The sequence below is a fragment of the Carcharodon carcharias genome, chromosome 13 (genome assembly GCF_017639515.1).
Source record: "Carcharodon carcharias isolate sCarCar2 chromosome 13, sCarCar2.pri, whole genome shotgun sequence".
NCBI lineage: Eukaryota > Metazoa > Chordata > Chondrichthyes > Lamniformes > Lamnidae > Carcharodon > Carcharodon carcharias.
Window position 1 is genome coordinate 134,140,913 of NC_054479.1, and position 22,301 is coordinate 134,163,213.

At 40.0% G+C, this 22,301-nt stretch overlaps 1 protein-coding gene across 5 annotated transcripts in view; it reads left to right on the plus strand.

Moving 5' to 3' along the window:
• Positions 1–22,301, plus strand: part of usp6nl (USP6 N-terminal like) — a 250,985-nt gene that overhangs the window by 158,253 nt on the left and 70,431 nt on the right. For all 5 annotated transcript variants that reach the window (XM_041203381.1, XM_041203378.1, XM_041203382.1 and 2 more), the window contains 2 exons: positions 7,737–7,844; positions 10,381–10,490. In XM_041203381.1, coding sequence (XP_041059315.1) covers positions 7,737–7,844; positions 10,381–10,490 — 218 coding nt within the window. The remainder of the gene's footprint in view (positions 1–7,736; positions 7,845–10,380; positions 10,491–22,301) is intronic.

Consider the following 22,301-nt stretch of genomic DNA (forward strand, 5'->3'; position numbering starts at 1 on the left):
CAGGTGGTGATGCCACAGGAGTAGCAGGGCAGCTGGACTCTTTGGGTTGGGGTGTAGGCTCTGGGTCAAGTAGGTTTTTGGGGGTGGTTGGCAGAGGGGGGCGGAATTGGAGCCCAAGTTCTAGGAATCTGCCACGCCCAAAGGGGAGAGGAGCTGCTGATTAAGTGAGTCACAGAAGATGGCTGCTTGCTTAGTTGAATGGAGGGGCTCTCAGTATGGGTGGGAGGAAGGAGTTGGAGGAAGAGAGGCTCCTGAGTGATTGAGGGCAGATTTGAGAGGAGAGGTTGCTGAGAGAATGAGTTGGAGGTTGAGGAGAGGGTCTGTAAAGTGGGGGTGGGTTGGGAAGAGGGGCTGCTGTGTATGAAGGAGAATGGAGCTGGGGAAGAGGGGCTGATGATTGAGGTGGCAGGGTGTTAAGAATTGTGCACACCCTCTCTTTTTCCCACCCCCACCACCACCAGCCTCGCCAGCATCCCTCCCCATCCAAATATTTTATTTGTGCAGGTTTGGTTACCCTGGAGTGCCAGGAAATGCAGTAGCTGTAGGAGTTAGTAGGGTTATTTGTTGCTAGCCTATTCCCAGAAATGTTCTGGAAAAAGAGGTGAGGGAGGGGCTCGAGTTGGACTGGGACAGGGGATGTTTACAATTCCCAAAAAAGGCAGGCATAGCCAGGACTCATGCATGTATCTCTAGCAACAACTTTTTTATTTGGAGGAATTGGGCTAAGTTGAAGGAGGAATACAAATAAAATGTTGGAAAAACTCAGCAGGCCTGACAGCATCTGTGGAGAAAGAAACAGAGTTAATGTTTTGAGTCTGTATGACCCTTCTTCACAGTTTCAACACGTTAACTCTGTTTCTCTCTCCACAGATGCTGTCATACCTGCTGAGTTTTTCCAGCATTTTCTGTTTTTATTTCAGACTTCCAGCATCCACAGTATTTTGATTTTATCTAAGTTGAAGGAGGAGTTGCTCAATATGAGAGCAGGTTCAGCCAGGCGGAGGAGGGTGGTAGTGGTTGGAGTCTGATTGAGCCTTCGTTCAAGGAAAAAGCAGAGAACCTGAAGACCGTCCTGGTGGGAATGGGGTGTAGAGACATTGGAAATCCGTGACAAAGATAGTTATGGCCAGGAAATTGAAAACTATTGGAGTGACAGAGGACATTGGAAAAGTCACGGGTGAAGAGTGCAAAGAGACTGGACAGAGGGGGAAAAAGTAGTTGAGATCGGAAGAAATAAGAGGAGGCTTCTTGTTCCTGTGCAATTGTTCCATCATCAGTTACCAGTTGTTACCATCAGTAAGTTCCATAATGTGTCTCAAATAACATGGCTCCACAAGCTTAGTAAAATGAATGTGGCTTAGAATTAAACTGAAGAATTAACTTTTTTAATTGATTTGAGTTCTCTAGCCTTTTAGTCTGTATAAATGAAGCATTATCAGAAAGGATCTTAGTGACTTGCACATATCTGAAGAAATCACTGTTCTCAGGTACACTAGACTTTTGTGGCAAAACAAAAACCAAACCACTGTTTCTTAGAAGCTGGGGAAGGTATCACAGCTGTGTAATAACAGCACCAGAATGCCCAATGTTGCTCTTCACTGAGCCCCAGTATATATTTACTTCAAGTGTTGAGTTAGGACATTAGTTGACACACATTGTTAAGCAACAAATCACCAAATACATAATTTCTTTTTGCTGCTTGTAGCTATGTTTAAGCTGCAGCCTGCATTTAACAACTTATTTAGCAAACCTAGGAATGGAGTCATTTGATTACCAGATATTGATTGTTCTGTCATTTCTGATATTGTTTCCCCTAATTAATTGAAGTGTGAAGTGTCAAAAAGGAATAGAATGGCCCTAAATTATAATTAATCCTGTTTACCTCACTTAAAATATCTGCTTTATATGGTGATAATATGCAAGAGCCAATTGCTCTGCAAGAGTCAAACTCTGCAAGAAAGACTACAGAATGCTGCAGCACAGAGGGATTTGGGAGTCCTTGTGCATGAATCCCAAAAAGTTAACATACAAGTTCAGCAGGTAATGGGGAAGGCAAATGGAATGTTGACCTTTATTTCAAAGGGAATGGAGTATAAAAATGGATAAGTCTTGCTAAAACTACTTGATGCACGAGTTAGACCACACCAAACATACTGTGAACAATTCTGGCCGCCTTATCTAGGGAAAGATATACTCGCATTGGAGGCAGTCCAGGGAAGGTTCACACGATTGATCCCAGGCATGGAGAGATTTTTTTATGAGGAGAGGTTGAGTAGGTTGAGCCTGTACTCATTGGAGTTGAGAAGAATGAGAGGCAACCTTATTGAAACATGTAAGACTCTTAGGAGGCTTGACAGGGTCGGTGCTGAGAGGTTGTTTCCCCTTGTGGGAGAGCCTAGGACCAGAGAGCAAATCTCAGAGTAAGGGGTTGCCCATTTAAAACAGAGATGAGGAGGAATTTCTTCTGAGGGCTGAAGAAACTGGGTCATTAAGTATATTCAAAGCGGAGGCAGGCAGATGTTTGATCAGTAAGGGAATCGAGAGTTATGGGGACAAGGTAGGAAAGTGGAGTTGAAGATTATTAGATCTCATTGAATGGTGGAACAGACTAGATGGGCTGAATGGCCTACTCCTATGTCTTGTGGTCATCAACCCTCTTAGAATTAATTTCTAGAGGCTTATGATGCCTTCCCCCTGTTGGATAACGAAACCAATTGATTATTACATAAAAATTACAATGTGTAAAGACCAAAACGTGTGGATATCTAAATAAATCATATAGAAATGTTTGTATTAATTATTGTCTGCAGAAAACAGTCACATTATGCTGTCATATAGTTCCTGAATATTCTTTAGAATGAAGCATTTCAGTTTCTTGGAATGGGGGCTGGATGAATAATTAAGTACCAGTGTCAGTGCCAATATGATGTCATGCAACCTCCTGTTCACATGCACTGGAAATAGTAGATATGGCATTCAAATAAATATGCAATTTTACTCGATTGCTGAAAGGAAAGACAGACAACTTGAACAGCACTGCTATAGTATCAGAAAATGCCAGGAATGCAAAGCATGCCATTCCAAAAATGGTGTTTTGCGTGCATTGAGCAGTTGATGTTGGTAACATACCATATCCCAAACCTCTGTCAAAAATACTGTCTGTAGGTGTTGGAAAGACTTCAATATACAACAAGTCGGATCTGTATATGGAAAGATTTAGCAGGTTTGGCCTCTTCACTTTTCCGCTGAAGAAGGCGGTGCTGAGCAAAAGAAGCTCGTGGGTAACCATAAGGAGACGTAGTGAATAAATGAATGGGTAGGGGAAAATAGCTCATACCAGTCATAGCTGCTGCTGTGCGTAAATAGAGTTGATAGTGCAGACCCCTATCTTGCCATGTCTGATGAGGGCATTAAATATTTTACAGTACTGCACCTTCATCCTCTAAACAGTGTTACTGACATTTCCTAAGATTCTTGTTTGCAGTTTGCTGACCAACAGGCCCTCTTGGGCAAACAGGACTTTCTCTTGAACTACCCTTGATGCAGTCAGATTTCTTCTGCTCCTTCGGCAAAGCTGACTTCCCTACTGTTTTTAAGACAGGTCAGCCTCTTTCTGCAGCCATCGGTTAAGAAGTGACTTATTCATGAAGACCTGCAGCAGGGCACACATTCCTTGCTGCTGGACCGACACCGATTCTGAGGCAAAAGCCCTGCTCTTTGCTCATTCTGCATGTTGTTATTAACTAACCTAGAAACATGGACAGCTTCACTGATACTGAAGTCAGCTGCATGAAGAAAATTTCAGCTACTTGTCTGAACATTATAACATGAAGATTATCTTGAGAATCGCTGATCATTTATTTTATACCATTTGCAAACTTAGGAGATTTCACTTATTACGGTCTTGTTCAAGTCATTAATTTATATATGAAGGACAGCAGGACTCCCAAAATCCAGTGGACCTTTTGGATACCATGCTCTTGTCAATCAGAAGAATTTCCATCGATGACTGCCATCAATTTATAGCTTTTTACTCTATTTAATGTTCAGCACTATATTTTACTTTGTATTCTGTGGCTCATTGGGCAGAATCGTCCCAGTTTTGCACTAATTGTGGTAGTGGACATGAAAATGTCATTTTACCCGCCTGCCGCAATGGCGGGTTTTCTTATCATATCATCTGCTTCCTGCCTCGTTAATTATGCAGCCACAGGAAACACTGGTCTTGCTGGCAGACAGCCTCTGAATCGCCTGCCATGCCTTCACCTCACTGTTAGCTCATTCCCGATGCCTTATCCAAACTGCAGGCGCACACACAATTGTCAATACTTTCAACCCAGGATTGCTCCAGTGGAAGCCAAGAAGAGTTAATTGACCCATCACTGGAATGCTTTGGCTGCAGGAGGTCCAGCAATCACACTACTCTGGCTTGCCGGGGGGTGGTGGCAGTGGTGGTTAGTGCCACTGCTGCACAGAAGTGGCTGGCCATCCAGTGCACAAAGAGGATGAATGATCTTATCCGTGCCTCCAGGGCAAGACAACCATCTCATCACTGTAAACTCTCTCACTCACAAGGCTAACATACATTTGCTGGCATTTCTCTCACTGCCAGTTCAAGGGACATCACTACTCACATCTCTCTTTTGCCTCATCTCCTCTGGAGACTGCCTCCTCAGCCCTCGCCATCAACATGTGCTCCCAAACATACCCTTGATACCCCTCTTCCTCAGTACATCCCTTGCCCTGCAGCCTCTTCCCTTGCCTGAGGCCACTCCCTCCCCCCTTCCCCAAGCAAGCCCTAGTCCTGCAGCCATTGAAAAGCTACCCACGCATTATAGCTGGTCTGGTAGGTAGAGACGTACCTGTGAGGCCCTCTAAAAGTGATGTGGTGCTGCCTGCGAAGCCTGGTGCTGATGATTGCAAGTGCTGCCTGAAGCAAGGTAGGTAAACAAACCTCACAGTCCTGAGCGAAGTGCAGCTTGCCAGGTGCACATTGCTTATGTACAGTTTTGAAACACGTCAGCGTGCAATCACACTGATGTGCCCTAATGATCCAGCATGGGGGGATGATTCTGGCGTGCAGGGTTTATAATGATATGCAAGTGTTGAAATTAGGTTCCTGACGTTGGGAAGTGGGAAACGCAGCCCGCCATTGATGGATGGAACGAACGATTACAAACTGGTTTCACGACGGTGTAAAACCGATTTTTGTCCTTCTCACCATACTGCCCACTCACGCTCGCCATGATACCTGCCGCCAATGGAACTGGACAATTCCACCTATTAGCTTAGCATTTGATGCAGGACCTTGACAAAAGTTTTCCTTTACCCAATATGTGTTTAGTGTCTTTAATAACTGTAGTAGGTTGTTGAGACCCAACCTTATTTTCCTTCATCCAAGCCAACGCGCTTTCAAAAATTATACTTTACAAGTGTTCCCGCACCAGATTTCTCATGGTAATTTCAAAGATTTTCTCTGTAGTTGATGTATACTTGCCTGCTTGTGCCTTGACCCTTTTAAATAATGGAATTATCCTAAATCTAAATTACAAGAACGTTATTAACCACTCAACTAATTTTATTTACTAAGTACTCACCTGCACCCTTTGTTTACTACTGGTTGTATCATATTTTGTACCATGTAGCAGCTACTAAAATAGGAATATGAAATTAACTTTAATTTAATCTTAGTTATCTGATTTTTCCCAGTAATAGATCAATTCAGTATTGAGGTAAGATGAAAAACATACCAAAAAAACTTCAACATAACCATTCTTGAGGCTAAAATATATTTTAAAAATTAGGGAGATTTATGTGGAAAGTACAACTGGAAAGTAAGTAAAATCTGAATTTTTTAAAACATAAAGCAACTGTGATCACGGCTACAGTGGTTCTGTGAGGAAGGTCATCAATTTTAAAATCAATGTACTTGCTACCGTAGAGATCTTGAAAATTAATGTGAAATTTGCAAATTCTTTAAACAAAGAGGAGTTTGAACTGAACTTTTTTCAAAAGCCAAACTTATGAAGTAATATTCTTAGCTTTTCCAGCCATTGATAAGAATAGTTCAGTCTCGTGCTACAATGAAATGCAAGATTGCTAGTATAGTTTCTTCAAATCCATCTTCCAAAATGGTATAATGGAAAAGTTAAGACATACAAGTTCAGCGGGTAATAGGGAAGGCAAATGTAATGTTGTCCTTTATTTCAAAGGGAATGGAGTATAAATATGGGGAATAAAAGCAAAATACTGCAGATGCTGGAAATCTGAAACAAAAACAAAAATAGCTGGAAAAATTCAACAAGTCTGACAGCATCTGCAAAGAGGGATACAGTTAACGTTTCGAGTCCGTATGACTCATCAGAAATAAAGGGAAGTCTTGCTAAAACTATACAAGGCACTAGTTAGACCACACCTAGAATGTGGTGAACAATCTTGGTTCCCTAATCTAGGGAAAGATATTACTGGCATTGGAGGCAGTCCAGAGAAGGTTCATGAGGTTGACCCTGGGTATGGAGGGATTTTCTTATGAGGAGAGGCTGAGTAGGTTGGGCCCACGCTCCTTGGAGTTTGGAAAAATGAGAGGCAACCTTATTGAAACACACAAGATTCTTAGGGGTAAAAGCAAAAAACTGCGGATGCTGGAAATCCAAAACAAAAACAAAAATACCTGGAAAAACTCAGCAAGTCTGCCAGCATCTGCGGAGAGAAACACAGTTAACGTTTTGAGTCCGAATGACTCTTCATCAGAACTAAGGAAAAATAGAAGAGGTGAAATATAAGCTGGTTTAAGGGAGAGTTGGGGGGGGGGGGGGATGACAAGTAGAGCCAGTAATAGGTGGAGATAACCAAACAATGTCACAGACAAAAGGCCAAAGAGGTGTTGAAGGCGGTGATATTATCCAAGGAATGTGCTAATTAAGGCTAGAAAGCAGGACAAGCAAGATTCTTAGGGGGTTTGACAAGGTTGAAGCTGAGGTTTCCCCTTGCGGAAGAGTCTAGGACCAGAGGGCGTAATCTCAGAGTAAGGGGTCGCCCTCTTCTCTGAGGATAGTCAATCTGTGGAATTCTTTATCGCAGAGGGCTATAGAGGCTCTGTCGTTAACTATATTCAAGGCTGAGATAGACAGATTTTTAATCAGTAAGGAAATCAAGGGTTATGGGGACAAGGCAGGAAAGTGGAGTTAAGGATTATCAGATCAGTTATGATCTCATTGAATGGCGGAGCAGACTTGATGGGCCGAATGGCCTACTTCTGCTCCTACGTCTTATGGTCTTATCAAGTCAACAAATCAATTATTTTTATTTAAAGAGTACATTACTGTATTCAAACAAGGTCTGGACAAGTTGTGATTTTAATTATGCCAAGTACCTATAGCGGTGCTCGCCTTGATAAAGTGCTGTTCAGGTAACAAAAGCACCAAAACTCTCGACAGAAGAATGATGGATGTTGCTTTTAAATGTTGGATGATGGCATGGCTTAGTACATTTGAGCTCCCATGAACTTCACCCCAGTTAGTTTGTGGATCATTCAATGCAGAGGGGGCTTGATTGATTTTCGTAACTGGTAAAGACCATGTCAAGGCTAGACTCTTTCCCCCACCAGAATGGAAATTGCTCTTGCAGCCATTTTTGCAGGTGATTATGAACATTGAGCATTTAAACATTATGTTGGTGTCAGCTTTGAGTAACTTAGAATATAGCTAACAGTTTTTTTTTAAACTTATGATTCATAGGTGATACGGAGAATTTACAAAGGAATTCCACTGCAGCTGAGAGGAGAGGTCTGGTCTCTACTTCTGGAAATACAAAAAATAAAATTGGAGAAAAAAGACTTGTATGATGTAAGTTTTTTTTTCAATTTCTGATGCTTTTAACTCAGCCAGAGCCATCCCCACATGATTTTTAGTTTACCCACATAGTTAAAAGCAAAGGAAGAAGCATGGCTGATGTACCATGCATCTATATATCTGTAAATATAAGCTTGTTGATAATTAATCATAATTGGTAAATTTAAATGATGCTTTGGAATTTTGATAAAACTTGATTCATGATTTCTTTCTATCAGATGATAGATCATTTTTTGTAAAACAGATGTCGTGCTGAGAGTGATTTCTTTTTATTCAAACTTTTGACATATTAGCATTGTGAAATAATGTACCAGCAGACTCATTGTACCTTCCTGCAATGCATTCCAGTTAAATACATCATTGCTTATGATTGGCAGCTATATTGGGCTACTTTTGGTGATATCTTTGTTCAAGTTGAAGAGTAGGTTCTGAGTACAATGTGTTCCCTGTAGCACTGTTTTCCTAATTCAGTAGTTTTTTGTGCAAGGTACATTTTGTTGGCTGTGGAACATTTTCCATATGAATTAAATTGATCTGGGGTAAACCCAGTTCCCAGCGATTAACGGATAATGTAGCAAATCTCTGCTCTGTCCAGCCCCCTATTTAAAAATAGATGATTCTTTTGGATTAAGTTGTGAATGGTAACACTGGAAAGATATGCTTGTAGTGCATTTTCTCCAAAGTTTTATGTCCTTACTCTCCATAAATGGGGTTAAAGGAAATACTAGAGCGTAGTCCTGCTTTCTGAGCTTTGTTTTTTTCATAACCTGTGGGAAGTACCTACCCTACCCTTGCTGCCTAATTCTGGCAAGCCTGGCTGAGTTCAGAAGCTGACTGAGAGCAAATCCCTTTGTTAATTATTTATTTAATAAGCCAAAATTCTAGAGAGTTATTTATATTGCTGGAATTAAAAGAAAATCACAAGTTTTCAGTAGTGATGTCTTATTTTAAATGTACGGCAGCTGTAGAAATCTTTATTTAAATATAGCTAATGTTGAAGAATGAAGAAATATCATCTTCAGCTTTGACTCCTAAACTTTGATCAAAAGTAATTTTCAAGGTTATTGATTTATTGCCAGTATTCCCTGGTGATGGTGCTCATTAAATGTGGTCCAGATTATCAGAAGTACTAATGCTATTGTCAATAATCCATCAAACAGTAAAGTATTCTGAAATTTTATTAGCTCAATTTTTATTTTTGGAGTTATGGCAAACTTGATGTAGGGCAAATATTCAATCTTGTGCAGCTATTTAGTAATATGTATTGGACATGGAGAGAATTTTCATCTCTGTTCTACTTAGTGCTGAGCAGATTCCTTGTATCATCATATCAGTTTTAATATTTTCTATTAGTTCTCCTAAAGATGCTTTTTTGCATCTTAGCTGTGATTATTCAAAGTTTCTAATCCCTGCCACTGACTGGCAATATAATGACAGTCTTTGTTGAAATGCTGCATTGTGCCTAGTTTTCACCTGGTGCTTTGTACAATGTTTTCTGTAATTCAGCATAATGTCATAAGGCTCAGAAGTTGGTGTTGTACAACTCAATTTATTTAAAGGAGAAGTTTATTGAAGTGCCATCCAGTTGTAAGATTGAGGTATTACATCAATAAAAAATCCTATACAATAAGAAGTTTTTTTTTGGTCCATGTGAGCCACAAATCCCTGACCTGGGGATGAAGCATTTTGACCCCTATACCTGATGGATTTTGAAATAACATCCGTTGTTTGTTTGTGAGGTAACCTCAGAGTGATTAGTAATTAGTATTAATATTAGTTAATATTTATAAAAATTATGATTACTAATATTAGTAATCTAATACTTAAGAGTGCTGAATTACTCAACGGGCAAATGAACAGCATGGTGCGGTATGAGGCATTCTGGACTTTGAATGCCCAGGTTTGAATCCTTACCCATTTAATTCCCTCTCAACCAGGAGTGTATTTTTACGACTCTTAATGTTGGGTTTGGCGTTCTTCTGGGGTATCAGCTGGTGCTTCTGCTCTTGATTTCTGCCTAATGAACTGTTTGATGAGCCTATTTTGTGGGTGTTGAATGTAGACCACTTTTTGTTGTAATTTTCTCCTTTGCTGCCTCTCTTCCCCATCTCCGACCCCCTACCTCCTCCCCCCGAACATGCAATTTGCCAGCAATGGAAGGTTCACAGATGAGGGAGGTGAAAGGTTACTGATGCTCATGGGACTGTAATCAAGCATGAATCATTGCTTATGGAAGAATTGGGTTAAGAACACCAAAAGATTAGAGAAAAATTACAATTTAATTCTTCATACATTTCCATAAAATGTGAATGCTTTTAAGATCAATAAATAGACCTGAACTATAATTGAGGATTGTACAGAACTGTGAATTAAATACAAAATGTTTTGGAGAAGCTGTCAAAATGTGAATTTGAATAATTTATAACCAAGTAGTTTTAGTTTTTTAGCATGTTATTTTGAGCAGATAGTATTGCTGACAATTCCCAGATATCTTATTTCTTTTCTCTTTTGCATTTAAAAAATACTTTAGAAGCTTAAAAGCAGAGCACGGACAATATCTCCAGACATCAGGCAGATTGACCTCGATGTGAACCGTACTTACAGGGACCATATCATGTTCAGGGAAAGATATGGAGTCAAGTAAGGAAATTTTTTGCTTGCCTCTTAAATGTTCTTGCATTGTACTTGCATTTGCTTGGCACTGTCAGTAATAATCCTTTTCATAAGCTATATTTCACCTACAGAGTTTTCTCAGTACATACATACTCCCTTTAATACTTACATCAAACAGCTGCCAAGAGGTGCATAAGGTCAACAAAAGTGAAAGGCCAATTATCTTTTTCCTCCTCCCTGTGTGAAACTGACTGACAGTTAAGCAGCTCCACAAAGCAGCATAGCCTGATCCGAAAGAGAATTGTGTACGTGAATCTATCTTGCTGCACTATAACGTGGTGTCTTGAAATTCGAATGAGCTGCCTTGTCTGTCATTTTGATTTCTTGAAAATCAAATGGTTGCATTGAATTATTGTGAACTTCAGCATCCCATTTTACTTATTCCTTTCTATGTTTGATTTTGTGTGTTCTGAAATATTTTTGTTTGTAGAGTGATTACTAATGATCTCATGGGGCGGGGTGGGTTCTGTCTTTGCAAGGAAAATGAATTAACATAAGCACCTACAATCAGGAACCCTGCAATGTATTTGCTTTGACTGTTTAATTTAGATCCACCTCCTTGTTGGCTCACTTCTTTCAAGTTTGTAATGATCATATTGGCATCTAAACAATTCTTCAAAATTAACAGGAAGAAAGATGTGTAACCGGCTTTGATAACAATTCTTTGTTGTGGTACTTTTTTTTAATGATTGATGACAATGCCTCTTTAAATATCGTGGGTATGCATCTTGGTTGAAGGTTGCACCTATAAGAATTAATATGCAGGTAATTGGAATTACAGTATGACTGTTTGACCTTTTGCATCTTTTCTTTGGTATTGTGTTGACTGTAATGGTGAACGCAATGGATTTCAGCACTTTGTCTTCAGCACTGCAATTAAACACTTTCATGCTGTGTGTGTATTTTCTCTCTGCTGAAAAATATTCTTCAATTTGTTGGAAATGTTGAAATCTTTATTTGTTTCATTTATTCCTGGTACTGAAAAGGGTGGCAATAATTTGGACATAGTTGGGAGTTGGCTTTTTTGACTTTTATTGCAAAGGAATACACAGTTATGAAGGTTGATGGTAAAAACCCATTAATTTAAATTTTTGACCATCATCGGAGTTGACCTTGGTGTTTATCATCTACAGGTTTATATCAAAGTCATGACAGATAAGACGCCGTCAGGCATTACTTCAACAATGCAACTTCAATGGTGCTTTATATGTTTTGCTTTCATTCTACACATGCCCCTGCCACTTGGAGCTGTGATTGCCAGATTAGTTAATATAAGTTAGTCACAATCAAATATTAAGTCTATCAGTGAGTGTGACAATCAAGGCCATTCATTATGTTGTGTAAAAAAAAAAATGCAGTTATACAATACTTAAATTTGATGAACAGTGCCCTGTCTCGGAGGTGGGTTGGTGTCATTACCCTTTCCAATATCTCCAGCTGAGCTGAGAAGCATTTTTATTTTTTTTTGCAAATCATTTGGCAACTAGTTAAGCAAGTTCTGTCTGACCTCAGCTTCTCATTACCTTTTGTGGCCTTCATGTTGACCGGGATATCAGTTATGGTGTGCACAATGCCAAACCTTGCATTGTGGAACACTTTCCTCTGAAATAGTTTCAGAATTTTCTTGCAACGAACTGAAATTCTGAACAAATTGAGCTTTTCAACTTAATTCTTTTTTAAGTCAGAGTTTACAGCAAGATGTGATGGAATACAGATATCTATTTCTTAACAATGATGAATATCCCTATGAATATTATCTTTGACGTCAAATATGATGTGCAAATATCATGAACTCATCTTTAGCTCATTAGGAACAACATTTCAAGATAAAGCCATTTATCATCCACTTGTCACAGTCAATGCATAATGGTCAGTAAGCAGACCTTTGGAATTACTGAAACATCTGTTCTTATAGGTACAAAATACTGGTTCAGAATTGTGGAGGCCACGTTTTATGAAATGTTTTATTTTATGCATAAAATGATCAATAGCTGGAGTAGGTTGACAATGCCTGAAGCTTGTATACAATTTAACAGCTAGATTCTATAATGGAAAGACAGTAAGGCTGATATTCTGAAAAGATGAGATCAAATGGGCCTTTATTCAGTGACTGGTTGGTATAGTTGGTGGTGCTGTTGCCTCTTATTCAAAAGATCGTGTATTTCAATTCCATAATAGGATTTCAGCACATGACCTCGAGTGGGTGACATTTCAGTGCATTAATGAGATAGCATTGCATTTTTAGGAGTGTCAGCTTTTAGCTAATATGTTTTAAGTAAGGTACTGTGGGCAGAATTGTCCCGATTTGCACTAAGTGCAGTCACGGGTGGGGAAAACAAAGTTTTACCCTTCGGCGGCTTCTCAAGAAGTATTGCCCCAAACCCCCCGCATTAATGATGCATTTCCGAGAAAGAGGCCTTTTTGGTGGGCAGGCTCCAATTTGTCGTCTTCGCTTTCTGTACATCACAAGGCATACAACTAGTTTATCGTGCCCCATGCTCCTGATGATGTATTCCTGCAGGATGAAAGCAAGAGAAGCGTGGGTTAGCATGGGTGTCCTAAGAGTCTCTTTTGGTTCAGTCTGAAGGCCTCTTAATGCATCCTGGAGAGTGCTGTCCACCACTTGGATGGCCAGAGTTTAGTGTGCCACGTGGAAGCCCGAAACCCCACCTCACTCCACCTGACCTGTTGGCGGCAGCTTTGCCTACTGGAGTGCATGCTGTGTACTCGGCTCAGGTGCAGGCATTCTCTTAAACCTCACTGCAAGGCTGCACTGTTAGGTTAAACCGTGGGGGAGGCTGGCCCAAACCGGAATGCTGACGTTGCAAGGGGCTATGAGTGCCTCCACCAGGAACTGTTCCACTGCCAGCTTTGACAAGGAGATTGTACAATGTGCCTAGTTGTCCAACTGTTCTGCAGTCCACTAAAACACTCATTAGTTTGCAGTCTGTGCCCGAGGGGTGAAAAGCTCTGGAGCAGTTGGTGGCACTTTGATGCCTCTGTGTTGCTTGAGTGGACAGATAAGTTAGAGGCCTGTCTACTCGCATGTCAACATGGCTCCGTCTGAACTGTCTCAGCTACAGAGGAATGGTCACTGTAATCAAGATTTCCTTAATGCGTGGCTGCTCCCCCCTGCCCATACCACATGTGCTTGTGCACTACTTTCAATCGCAGTGCAGTCCTTCTCTCTCTTTTTCCACCCCCCCCCCATGCCCTTTAACCTTGAAGTCCAGCAGGCAAACGCTGCTCAACATTACTGTACACTCACCTCCGAGTTCGCCTCAACATGCAGCCTGCCAAGTGCATTTGTATGCTGTTGTGAAACACGCTTGACGTGGGCGGATGTTCCAGCGATTGGAGGTGATTCCAGCGAGATGATCTTATAATATGCAGATGTATTACAATGAGTTTCTTGATGCCTGATGGTGGGAAACGCAGCCCGCCATCAATGGGCTGAGTGAATGATTGCAAACTGGTTTCACGACGTCGTGAAACTGACTTTTGGCCTTCTCGCTATATTGTCTGCTCACACTGCCGAGTATACCCGATGCCAACGGGCACGGAAAATTCTACCCTGTGTGTCTTTTCCAGTTGTTTCGTTGACCTTAAAAGATCCTATGGCACTATTTAAAGCAGAAGAAGAATTTTTATTAGTGTCAGCCAGCACCATAAAGATAGATCAACTGCTAACTTATTGCTGTTTGTGGTATCTTGCCGTATCCAAATTAGCTTGCATCTGCAATACTTTTATTATGATTTAGAATTTGAAACTATATCATTTTAAGTTGGAGATCAAAGACATTCTATTTTAGTTTCCTAGTTCTTCTAAAAGTTTTGCAGCTGCAATCATGGCAAAACATATTTTAGTCATTTGTTATGGTTGCCCTTTACGTCATACATTAATGGCTGTAGAACTACAAAGCATTTTCAAAATGAGCACTTTTCACAAGGCTGTTCAATTTTGGAAGTTTCGAATTCTTTCGATCAAAAATCAAAATCTGATGCTTGTAGACCATCTTCCTGCAAGATTTCCTTCTATGGGATGGGACAGGACAGAACTAGCATGGGCCAGTTGGTTAGAATGGCCTATTTCTGTGCTATAAATACTTTGTAAGAACTTCCCTATAAACAGTAGGTGGCTTTATACCACTGTTGGGCCTACATTGAACCAGATAATGTTTTCTTTCTTTGTAATATATTATTCCAAACAGGGTGGGGGGAGCAAGCTCAGTAAGGTAAGGGAAACAGAAGTAGGGGAACATGTAGGCAATAGTGACCATAAATTAATGCGCAAAATATACTACGCTTTAAGAGAACCACTGAGCTGCACATGGGCATGGCAAAGACCATTGGCGGAAAGCAGATTTTGGGGTGTTAAAAATAAAACCTGGAAAAATAAAATGGACAGCAATGCTGACGGACAGTAATTTGGAATAGCAATGGGACAACAATTAAAATGCTATTCAACAGAGTCCAGGAAAAATATATTTTGCTAAAAAAACATATGTTAAACACTAATGGACAAATGAAGATATGAGTGAAAAATTGAGGATAAGAAAAGAGGCATGCAATTAGTACATGGAGAGCAGGGGAGAGCATAGAAAGGGAGAAGATAGTGTTTAGTGTGGTCTACAAGCATCAGATTTTGATTTTTGATTGAAAGAATTCGAAACTTCCAAAATTGAAGAGCCTTGTGAAAAGTGCTCATTTTGAAAATGCTTTGTAGTTCTACAGCCATTAATGTATGACGTATAGGGCAACCATAACAAATAAGTAAAATATGTTTTGCCATGATTGCAGCTGCAAAACTTTTAGAAGAACTAGGAAACTAAAATAGAATGTCTTTGATCTCCAACTTAAAATGATATGGTTTGAAATTCTAAATCATAATAAAAGTATTGCAGATGCAAGCTAATTTGGATAAGGCAAGATACCACAAACAGCAATAAGTTAGCAGTTGATCTATCTTTATGGTGCTGGCTGACACTATTAAAAATTCTTCTTCTGCTTTAAATAGTGCCATAGGATCTTTTAAGGTTAGCGAAACAACTGGAAAAAAAGTTTTTTTAAAAATAGAAATTAGGAAAGTAAAGAAGAACTAGAAAATTAAATTATCAAGGAACCTGAAAGCATAAGTCATAAAACATTTATAGGTATGCAAATAAAATGAAAAGTGGTATTAGAATAGTGCCACAAGGGATGGACGGTAAAATTACAGGCTAGCAGAAATATTAATTGCTTAGCTTCAACATCTACTGGGCAACAGATCAGTTGGACATGAAAGTAATATTAAAAATGACATATTTCTCTTTTTTTAAAAAATTGAAGTTATTATATTAACTTATTAAATTAATTAAATTCAAAGGACATGACTCTTGGTCTGGATGAATTGCATCTGTGCAATTTAAAAGAATGTAGAGAAGATATAGCAGCAGCACTAAGTATTTCATCATTTGTTAGAAAAGCATGTTGCATCGGAGGACTGGTGGAAGCTAACATCATATCAATATTTAAGAAGCAAGATGGAATATGAGAGTATAGCTTAACATTGGTGGTAGGAAGAAAGTGGAAACCCTGTTGAAGTGTTTAGAAGTCAGGAATATAACGAATAGCCAGCATGGATTTTGAAAGGAAAAGCCTTGCTTGACCAACCTCCTTGAATTCTTTGAAGAGATAACAGCAAGAGTAGATGAGTGTAATGCCATAGATGTAATTTACCTCAATTTCCAAAAGACCTTTCTGCCACTTAATAGAATAATGTGTAAGGTCAGAGCATGCAGAGTCAGCGGACAGGTGGTGAAATGAATAGCTAGCTGACTAAAGGACAGTGCAGAGCAGGGGTAAAAAGTAGCTCATCATAGTGGGAGAGGGGAATATTCGGTCCTACAAGCTTCAGTGATTGGACCAGTTCACAATGTACATTAACTATTTTTAGACTTTGGAATCGAAAACTCAATTTTTAACTTTGTGGAGTAGTCGTCAACACTGAAGAGGACTCCAAATTACAAGAAAGCATTAATAAATTTGAAGAATGGACATATAAACGACAAGTAATTTCAAAGTAAGTAAGTGTGAGGTATTATAAGGTCACATTTATTAAGAATCTAAATGGAATAGAGGAATGAAGGGATCTAGGGATGCAAATACATTGATCACCAAAAGTAGCCAGACAAGTTAATAAGTTTTTTTTTTAAAAAGGCATACCAAGTATTTGGATTTATTGCTAGATGGATAGGATTGAAAAGCAGAGAGCTTACACTAAACATATATCGAACTTTACTTAGACCGCACTTGGATTGCTCTGTACAGTTCGGATATCCATCTTGTTAAAGAAATATTGTTGCACTGGAGGGGGTGCCAAAATGATTTACAGGGATGATATCAGAAATGGGAGATTACATCTATCAGGAAAGGATGAGCAGGCTGGATCAGTCTTCTCTTGAAAAAGAGAAGTCTGAGGGGTGACCTCATAGGGGGTCTTGGCAGTTATGAAAGGTTTTCATAAATCAAGCCTTTCTGAATGTCATGAGGAGCAATACTAGAGACCATCAATATCAAGATTATTGACCAAGAAATTCAGATGAAACTATTTATCCAGAGTGTGGTGCATACATGGAGTTTGATAACGCAGTGAGTGATTGAGGCAAATAGTATAGATGAATTTAAAGGGAATCTAGATAAGGAAAGAGAAGTAAAGGGTTGTTTTGATAGTTTAGAAGGATAGGAGGAGGCTCAAGTGGAACATAAACACAGGCATCGACAGGTTGGGTCGAACAATCAGTTTCTGTCCTGTATATTCTATGTAATATACTTTGTTTTTGAGATATTAAGTTCTGTGAAGAGAGCGGTGCCGAAGTGGTAAGTTCTTTAAATTCAAAAATTGAACTATTCCAGTAGCTTCACAGAAAAGCAGCTTCTGTTGCTGTCATATCAATTCTAATAAAAGTTCAATGGAGTTTGTCTATTCTGAACAAACTTCACATGAAGGTAATTTTCACTCCAGTTACCCTGATTGCTCTTTAGTCAGTGATGCTAGGTGACTGGTTTGAATCCACACAGTTTGAAGGTTGTGAATTTATCTATTTCGAAATTTTCTTCTGACTTGGTAATTGGCAACGTCACCAAAAAAGCCTTCTGTTCAGCCTCGTAAGTATATTTGGTGGGAGCCTAACACACACGGTTCAAGAAATTTGTAACTGACACTGTATTGATGATTGGTTTCAAGTTATCTCATTGGAACATAGGACTTAGGAGCTGGAGTATACTATTTGGCCCTTCAAGCCTGCTCCGCCATTCAATATGATCATGGCTAATCTCATTGTGGCCTCTGCTGCACCTTCCTGTCTACCCCCACTAAAGTTTTGACTCCCTTGCCTATCAAAAAGCTACGTAACTACTTTCTGGGGAAACGAATTCCACACACTAATGACCCTCTGAGAGAACCAAATTCTCCTCATCTCTTGCCTTTAGAGTTTGACCTCTTATTCTTAAAATATGTCCCCTAGTTTTAGTCTTGCTCACGAGATGAAACATCATCTGGGTATCCACCCTATCAAGTCCTCTCAAGATCTTGTATGGTTCAGGGGAGTTACTGGCTGGAAATTGCTCCACTTCAGAAAAATTTTCATATGCCTGAACCATTTGTAGGTCCTGGCCCGACTTGTGTTGCAGTACTTCCTTTGGCCCCTCCATTCACCGTCCAATTAAGAATGGCAGGCACAGAAACAGGAGGCCAGTTGGAGGGCCTGCAGGACTGGACAGTCAGCAGCATGACTGGGAAAGGTGGGTGCTGCTGAGGCAGATGGAAAACACTCAAAGTGGAAGCTCCATTGGAAGGCTTCAGATTGATAAAATAAAAGTTTGGAGCCAGCAACGTGGAGGAGATGAGCCTTTCACAAGAATGCTTCTGGCTGTGGTTGCGCCTGTTTGAACCTTACAAATTCTTTGATAGCGGCATGGACATGCTTTCTGTGATAGTGGCTTAGACAGCAGCTTCCAATGTCTCTCTGATCCCCCACCATGAGACCACCCTTAATGGGTTGCCAACACAGTGTGGGGTCTCCATGCCTTCCAGAAGATTGATTTCCTGTGCACTATTAAGGGCTAATTCCCATTTTATACATCTTGATTGATTAACTTTCGCGGGTGGATAGGTAACCATAGGACACCCACCTTCAGGAAAATGTACTGGAGGCGCACATGTGTCAGGGATCAGAGCTGATGTGCCTCAGTCTGAATTCCAACACCACCACCACTGCCTCGAAAGCCACCATCCCAGGGTGAGGGCCAGGAAGATTCCCACTAATAGCTGTTTGGCGCAGTCTTTTCAGGCATTTCATCGTCCAGATCCACTGTTTGACTCGCTGGCCACAGAATCTTTTCGAGTAACGCGATGGATGTTTTTCTCCTGAAAGATGAATCTTCCTCAGCTACCAGTTTGAGCTTTTGCAAACGAAGTTCTACGTTTGCCTGAGAAATGGATCGGTCTCAACCGTTGCCATTTCTCATGATTAGCATTCTGCAAGGCACCATTTAAGTGGAATAAGCAGTGCAGTGTCCAATAAATGTCCTGCTGTGATGATGTACTACATTTCCTGTATAAATTTTCACTTAACAGCTTGGTTTTGAGCTACTGGAATATGCATGACAAACAAAGAAGTCAGCAACACAAAAACAGAATTACCTGGAAAAACTCAGCAGGTCTGGCAGCATCGGCGGAGAAGAAAAGAGTTGACGTTTCGAGTCCTCATGACCCTTCGACAGAACTTGAGTTCGAGTCCAGGAAAGAGCTGAAATATAAGCTGGTTTAAGGTGTGTGTGTGGGGGGCGGAGAGATAGAGAGACAGAGAGGTGGAGGGGGTTGGTGTGGTTGTAGGGACAAACAAGCAGTGATAGAAGCAGATCATCAAAAGATGTCAACCACAATAGTACAATAGAACACATAGGTGTTAAAGTTAAAGTTGGTGATATTATCTAAACGAATGTGCTAATTAAGAATGGATGGTAGGGCACTCAAGGTATAGCTCTAGTGGGTTTTTTTTAATTTTTTTTTTATATATTTTTTTTTTATATAATGGAAATAGGTGGGAAAAGGAAAATCTTTATAATTTATTGGGGAAAAAAAAGACAGCACTTTGTTTCAAGCACAATACGGCACATTGTTTTGAACCAATTAACAGAGCCATTCATTTATTTAAAACTGCCATTTTTGAGCAATAAAGCCCTGGAAAAATTAGTTTCAGCATTATTCTCTCATACCCCTTTACTAAACAGGGTTGGTGCTGTTTTAGGAAGATCTGTGAACACATGCATTCTAAAGAAGCAGCAAGACTTCACTTACAAGGTCACTCAGGCTCTGACATAGATTTATCCAGCAGCTTTCAGATCAATATTATTTATAATTGCAGGTTTAGCAACTTTGAAACCAGTAGCAATTGATTGTACGACCTATTACTTTGAATTACTAGTAATATTTATACACCACCTTTTTGAGAGGAATTTTTTTCAATATAGATGTTAAAATGATCCCTGCAGAAGATTGCCTGAAATTAATCCCAACTATTTTGTATGAGCTGTGAAACTTATACTTGTTTGCCAAATGGAAGTAAACGATGCACTTGAATTTTCTTTCAACATTCTATTGAGTCTTCTCGTGGTGCCTGTGTTAGGTTTCTTCCTCTCCACTCTCATCCAAACAGAATAGTGGAAGTGCCGTGGTTAGTTTTCAGATGGGATATAAAATAATTTCCCGTTTTAGGATTTATAAATTTATATAACACATTTATGTGTGAATACACACGAGTGCTGTTTCTAAGTATTTGACTATTTCATTTATAATTGTCAGGTGCAAAGGCAGGGGGCATGGCTGAGATATTAAATGAATACTTTGCACTGTCTTTACCAAGGAAGAAGATGCTATCCAGGCCATGGTGAAAGGGGAGGAAATTAAGTCACTAGAAGGGTTTAAAATTGTTAAGGAGGTGGTATTGGATGGGCTGTCTGAACTGCACGTTGACAAAGCACGAGGACCAGATGAGATGCATCAAAGGATACTGAGGGAAGTGAAAGTGAAAATTGCATTGCCACTGGCCATAATTTTTCAGTCGTCTTTAGACACAGAGGCGGTGCCAGAGGACTGGAAAATTACGAACATTACACCATTGTTCAAAAAAGGGAGTAAGGATAAGCCCAACAGCTAGAGGCCAGTGGGGAAACTTATGGAAACTATAAGTCGATACTGAATTAATAGTCACATGGACAAATGTGGGTTAATTAACGAGATTCAGCCTGCATTTCATAAGGGAGAATCATGTTTAACCAACTTGCCAGAGTTTTTTGAAGAGTTAACAGTTGATGAGGGCAATGCTGTTGATGTCGTTCCATGAACTTCCAAAAGACGTTTGATACAGTGACACACAACAGACGTGTGAGAAAGGTTACAAGTCATGGAATAAGAGGGACACTAGAAACATGGATACAAAATTGGCTGAGTGACAGAAAACAGAGTTATGGTTTTTTGAACTGGAGGAAGGTTTGTTGTGGAGTTTGCCAGGGGTCAGTTTTGGGGCCCTTGCTTTTCCTGTTGCATATTAATTAGACCTTGATGTACAGAGAACAATGTCAAAGTTTGCGGATGGAAGCATTGTAAACTGTGAGGAGGCTAGTTTAGAACTTCAAAAGGACATGGACAACTTGGTGGAATGGGTAGATACATGGCAGATGAAGTTCATTGTGGAGAAGTGTGAAGTGATTTATTTTGGGTACAAAGAACACAGACAAGATAAATGGTACAATTCTAAAGGGGTTGCAAGAGCAGAGGGACCTGCATATATATGTGCAAAAGTCATAAAAGGTGCTAAGACAGATTGAGAGAGCAGTTAATTAAGCCTACAGTATCCTCTGCTTTATGAATGGGGGTAGAGAGAGCAAGAGCAAAGAGGTTATGTGAGCTCGTAAAAGACACTAACTCAGCTGGAGTGCTGCATAGTGTTCTGGGCACTGCATTTTAGGAAGGATGTAAAGGCATTAGAGAGAGTGCATAAGAGGTTTTACGAGAATTAATACAGGGATGAGAAATTTCAGTTATAAAGGGGATTATAAGAGAAATTCCAGTTTTCAGAAGGTTCAGACACTTGGTATCCATGGAGAGGTTGTAAACTGGATTCGAAATTGGCTGTGTGGGAGAAAGTGTGGTAGTGGATGATTGCTTCTCAGACTGGAGGCCTGTGATGAGTGATGTGCCTGAGGGATCTGTGCTGGGACCATTGTTTGTTGTCTATATCAATGATCTGGATGATAATGTGGTAAATTGGATCAGCAAGTTTGCTGATGACAGTAAGATTGGAGGCGTTGTGGACAGCGAGGAAAACTTGCAGAGGGATCTGGACCAACTGGAAAAATGGGCCAGAAAATGGTAGATGGAATTTAATGCAAAAAAGTGTGAGTTGTTGCATTTTGGAAGGACAAACCAAGGTAGGACATACACAGTAAATGGTAGGGCACTGAGGACTGCTGAGGAACAACGGGATCTGGGAGTTCAGATACATAATTCCCTGAAAGTGGCGTCACAGGTAGACAGGGTTGTAAAGAAAGTTTTTGGCATACTGGCCTTCATAAATCAAAGTATTGAGTCTAGGAGTTGGGATGTTATGGTGAGGTTGTATAAGACATTAGTGAGGCCAACTTTGGAGTATTGTGTACAGTTCTGGTCGCCTAACTACAGGAGGAATATCAGTAAGATTGAAAGAGTGCAGAGAAGATTTACTAGGATGTTGCCTG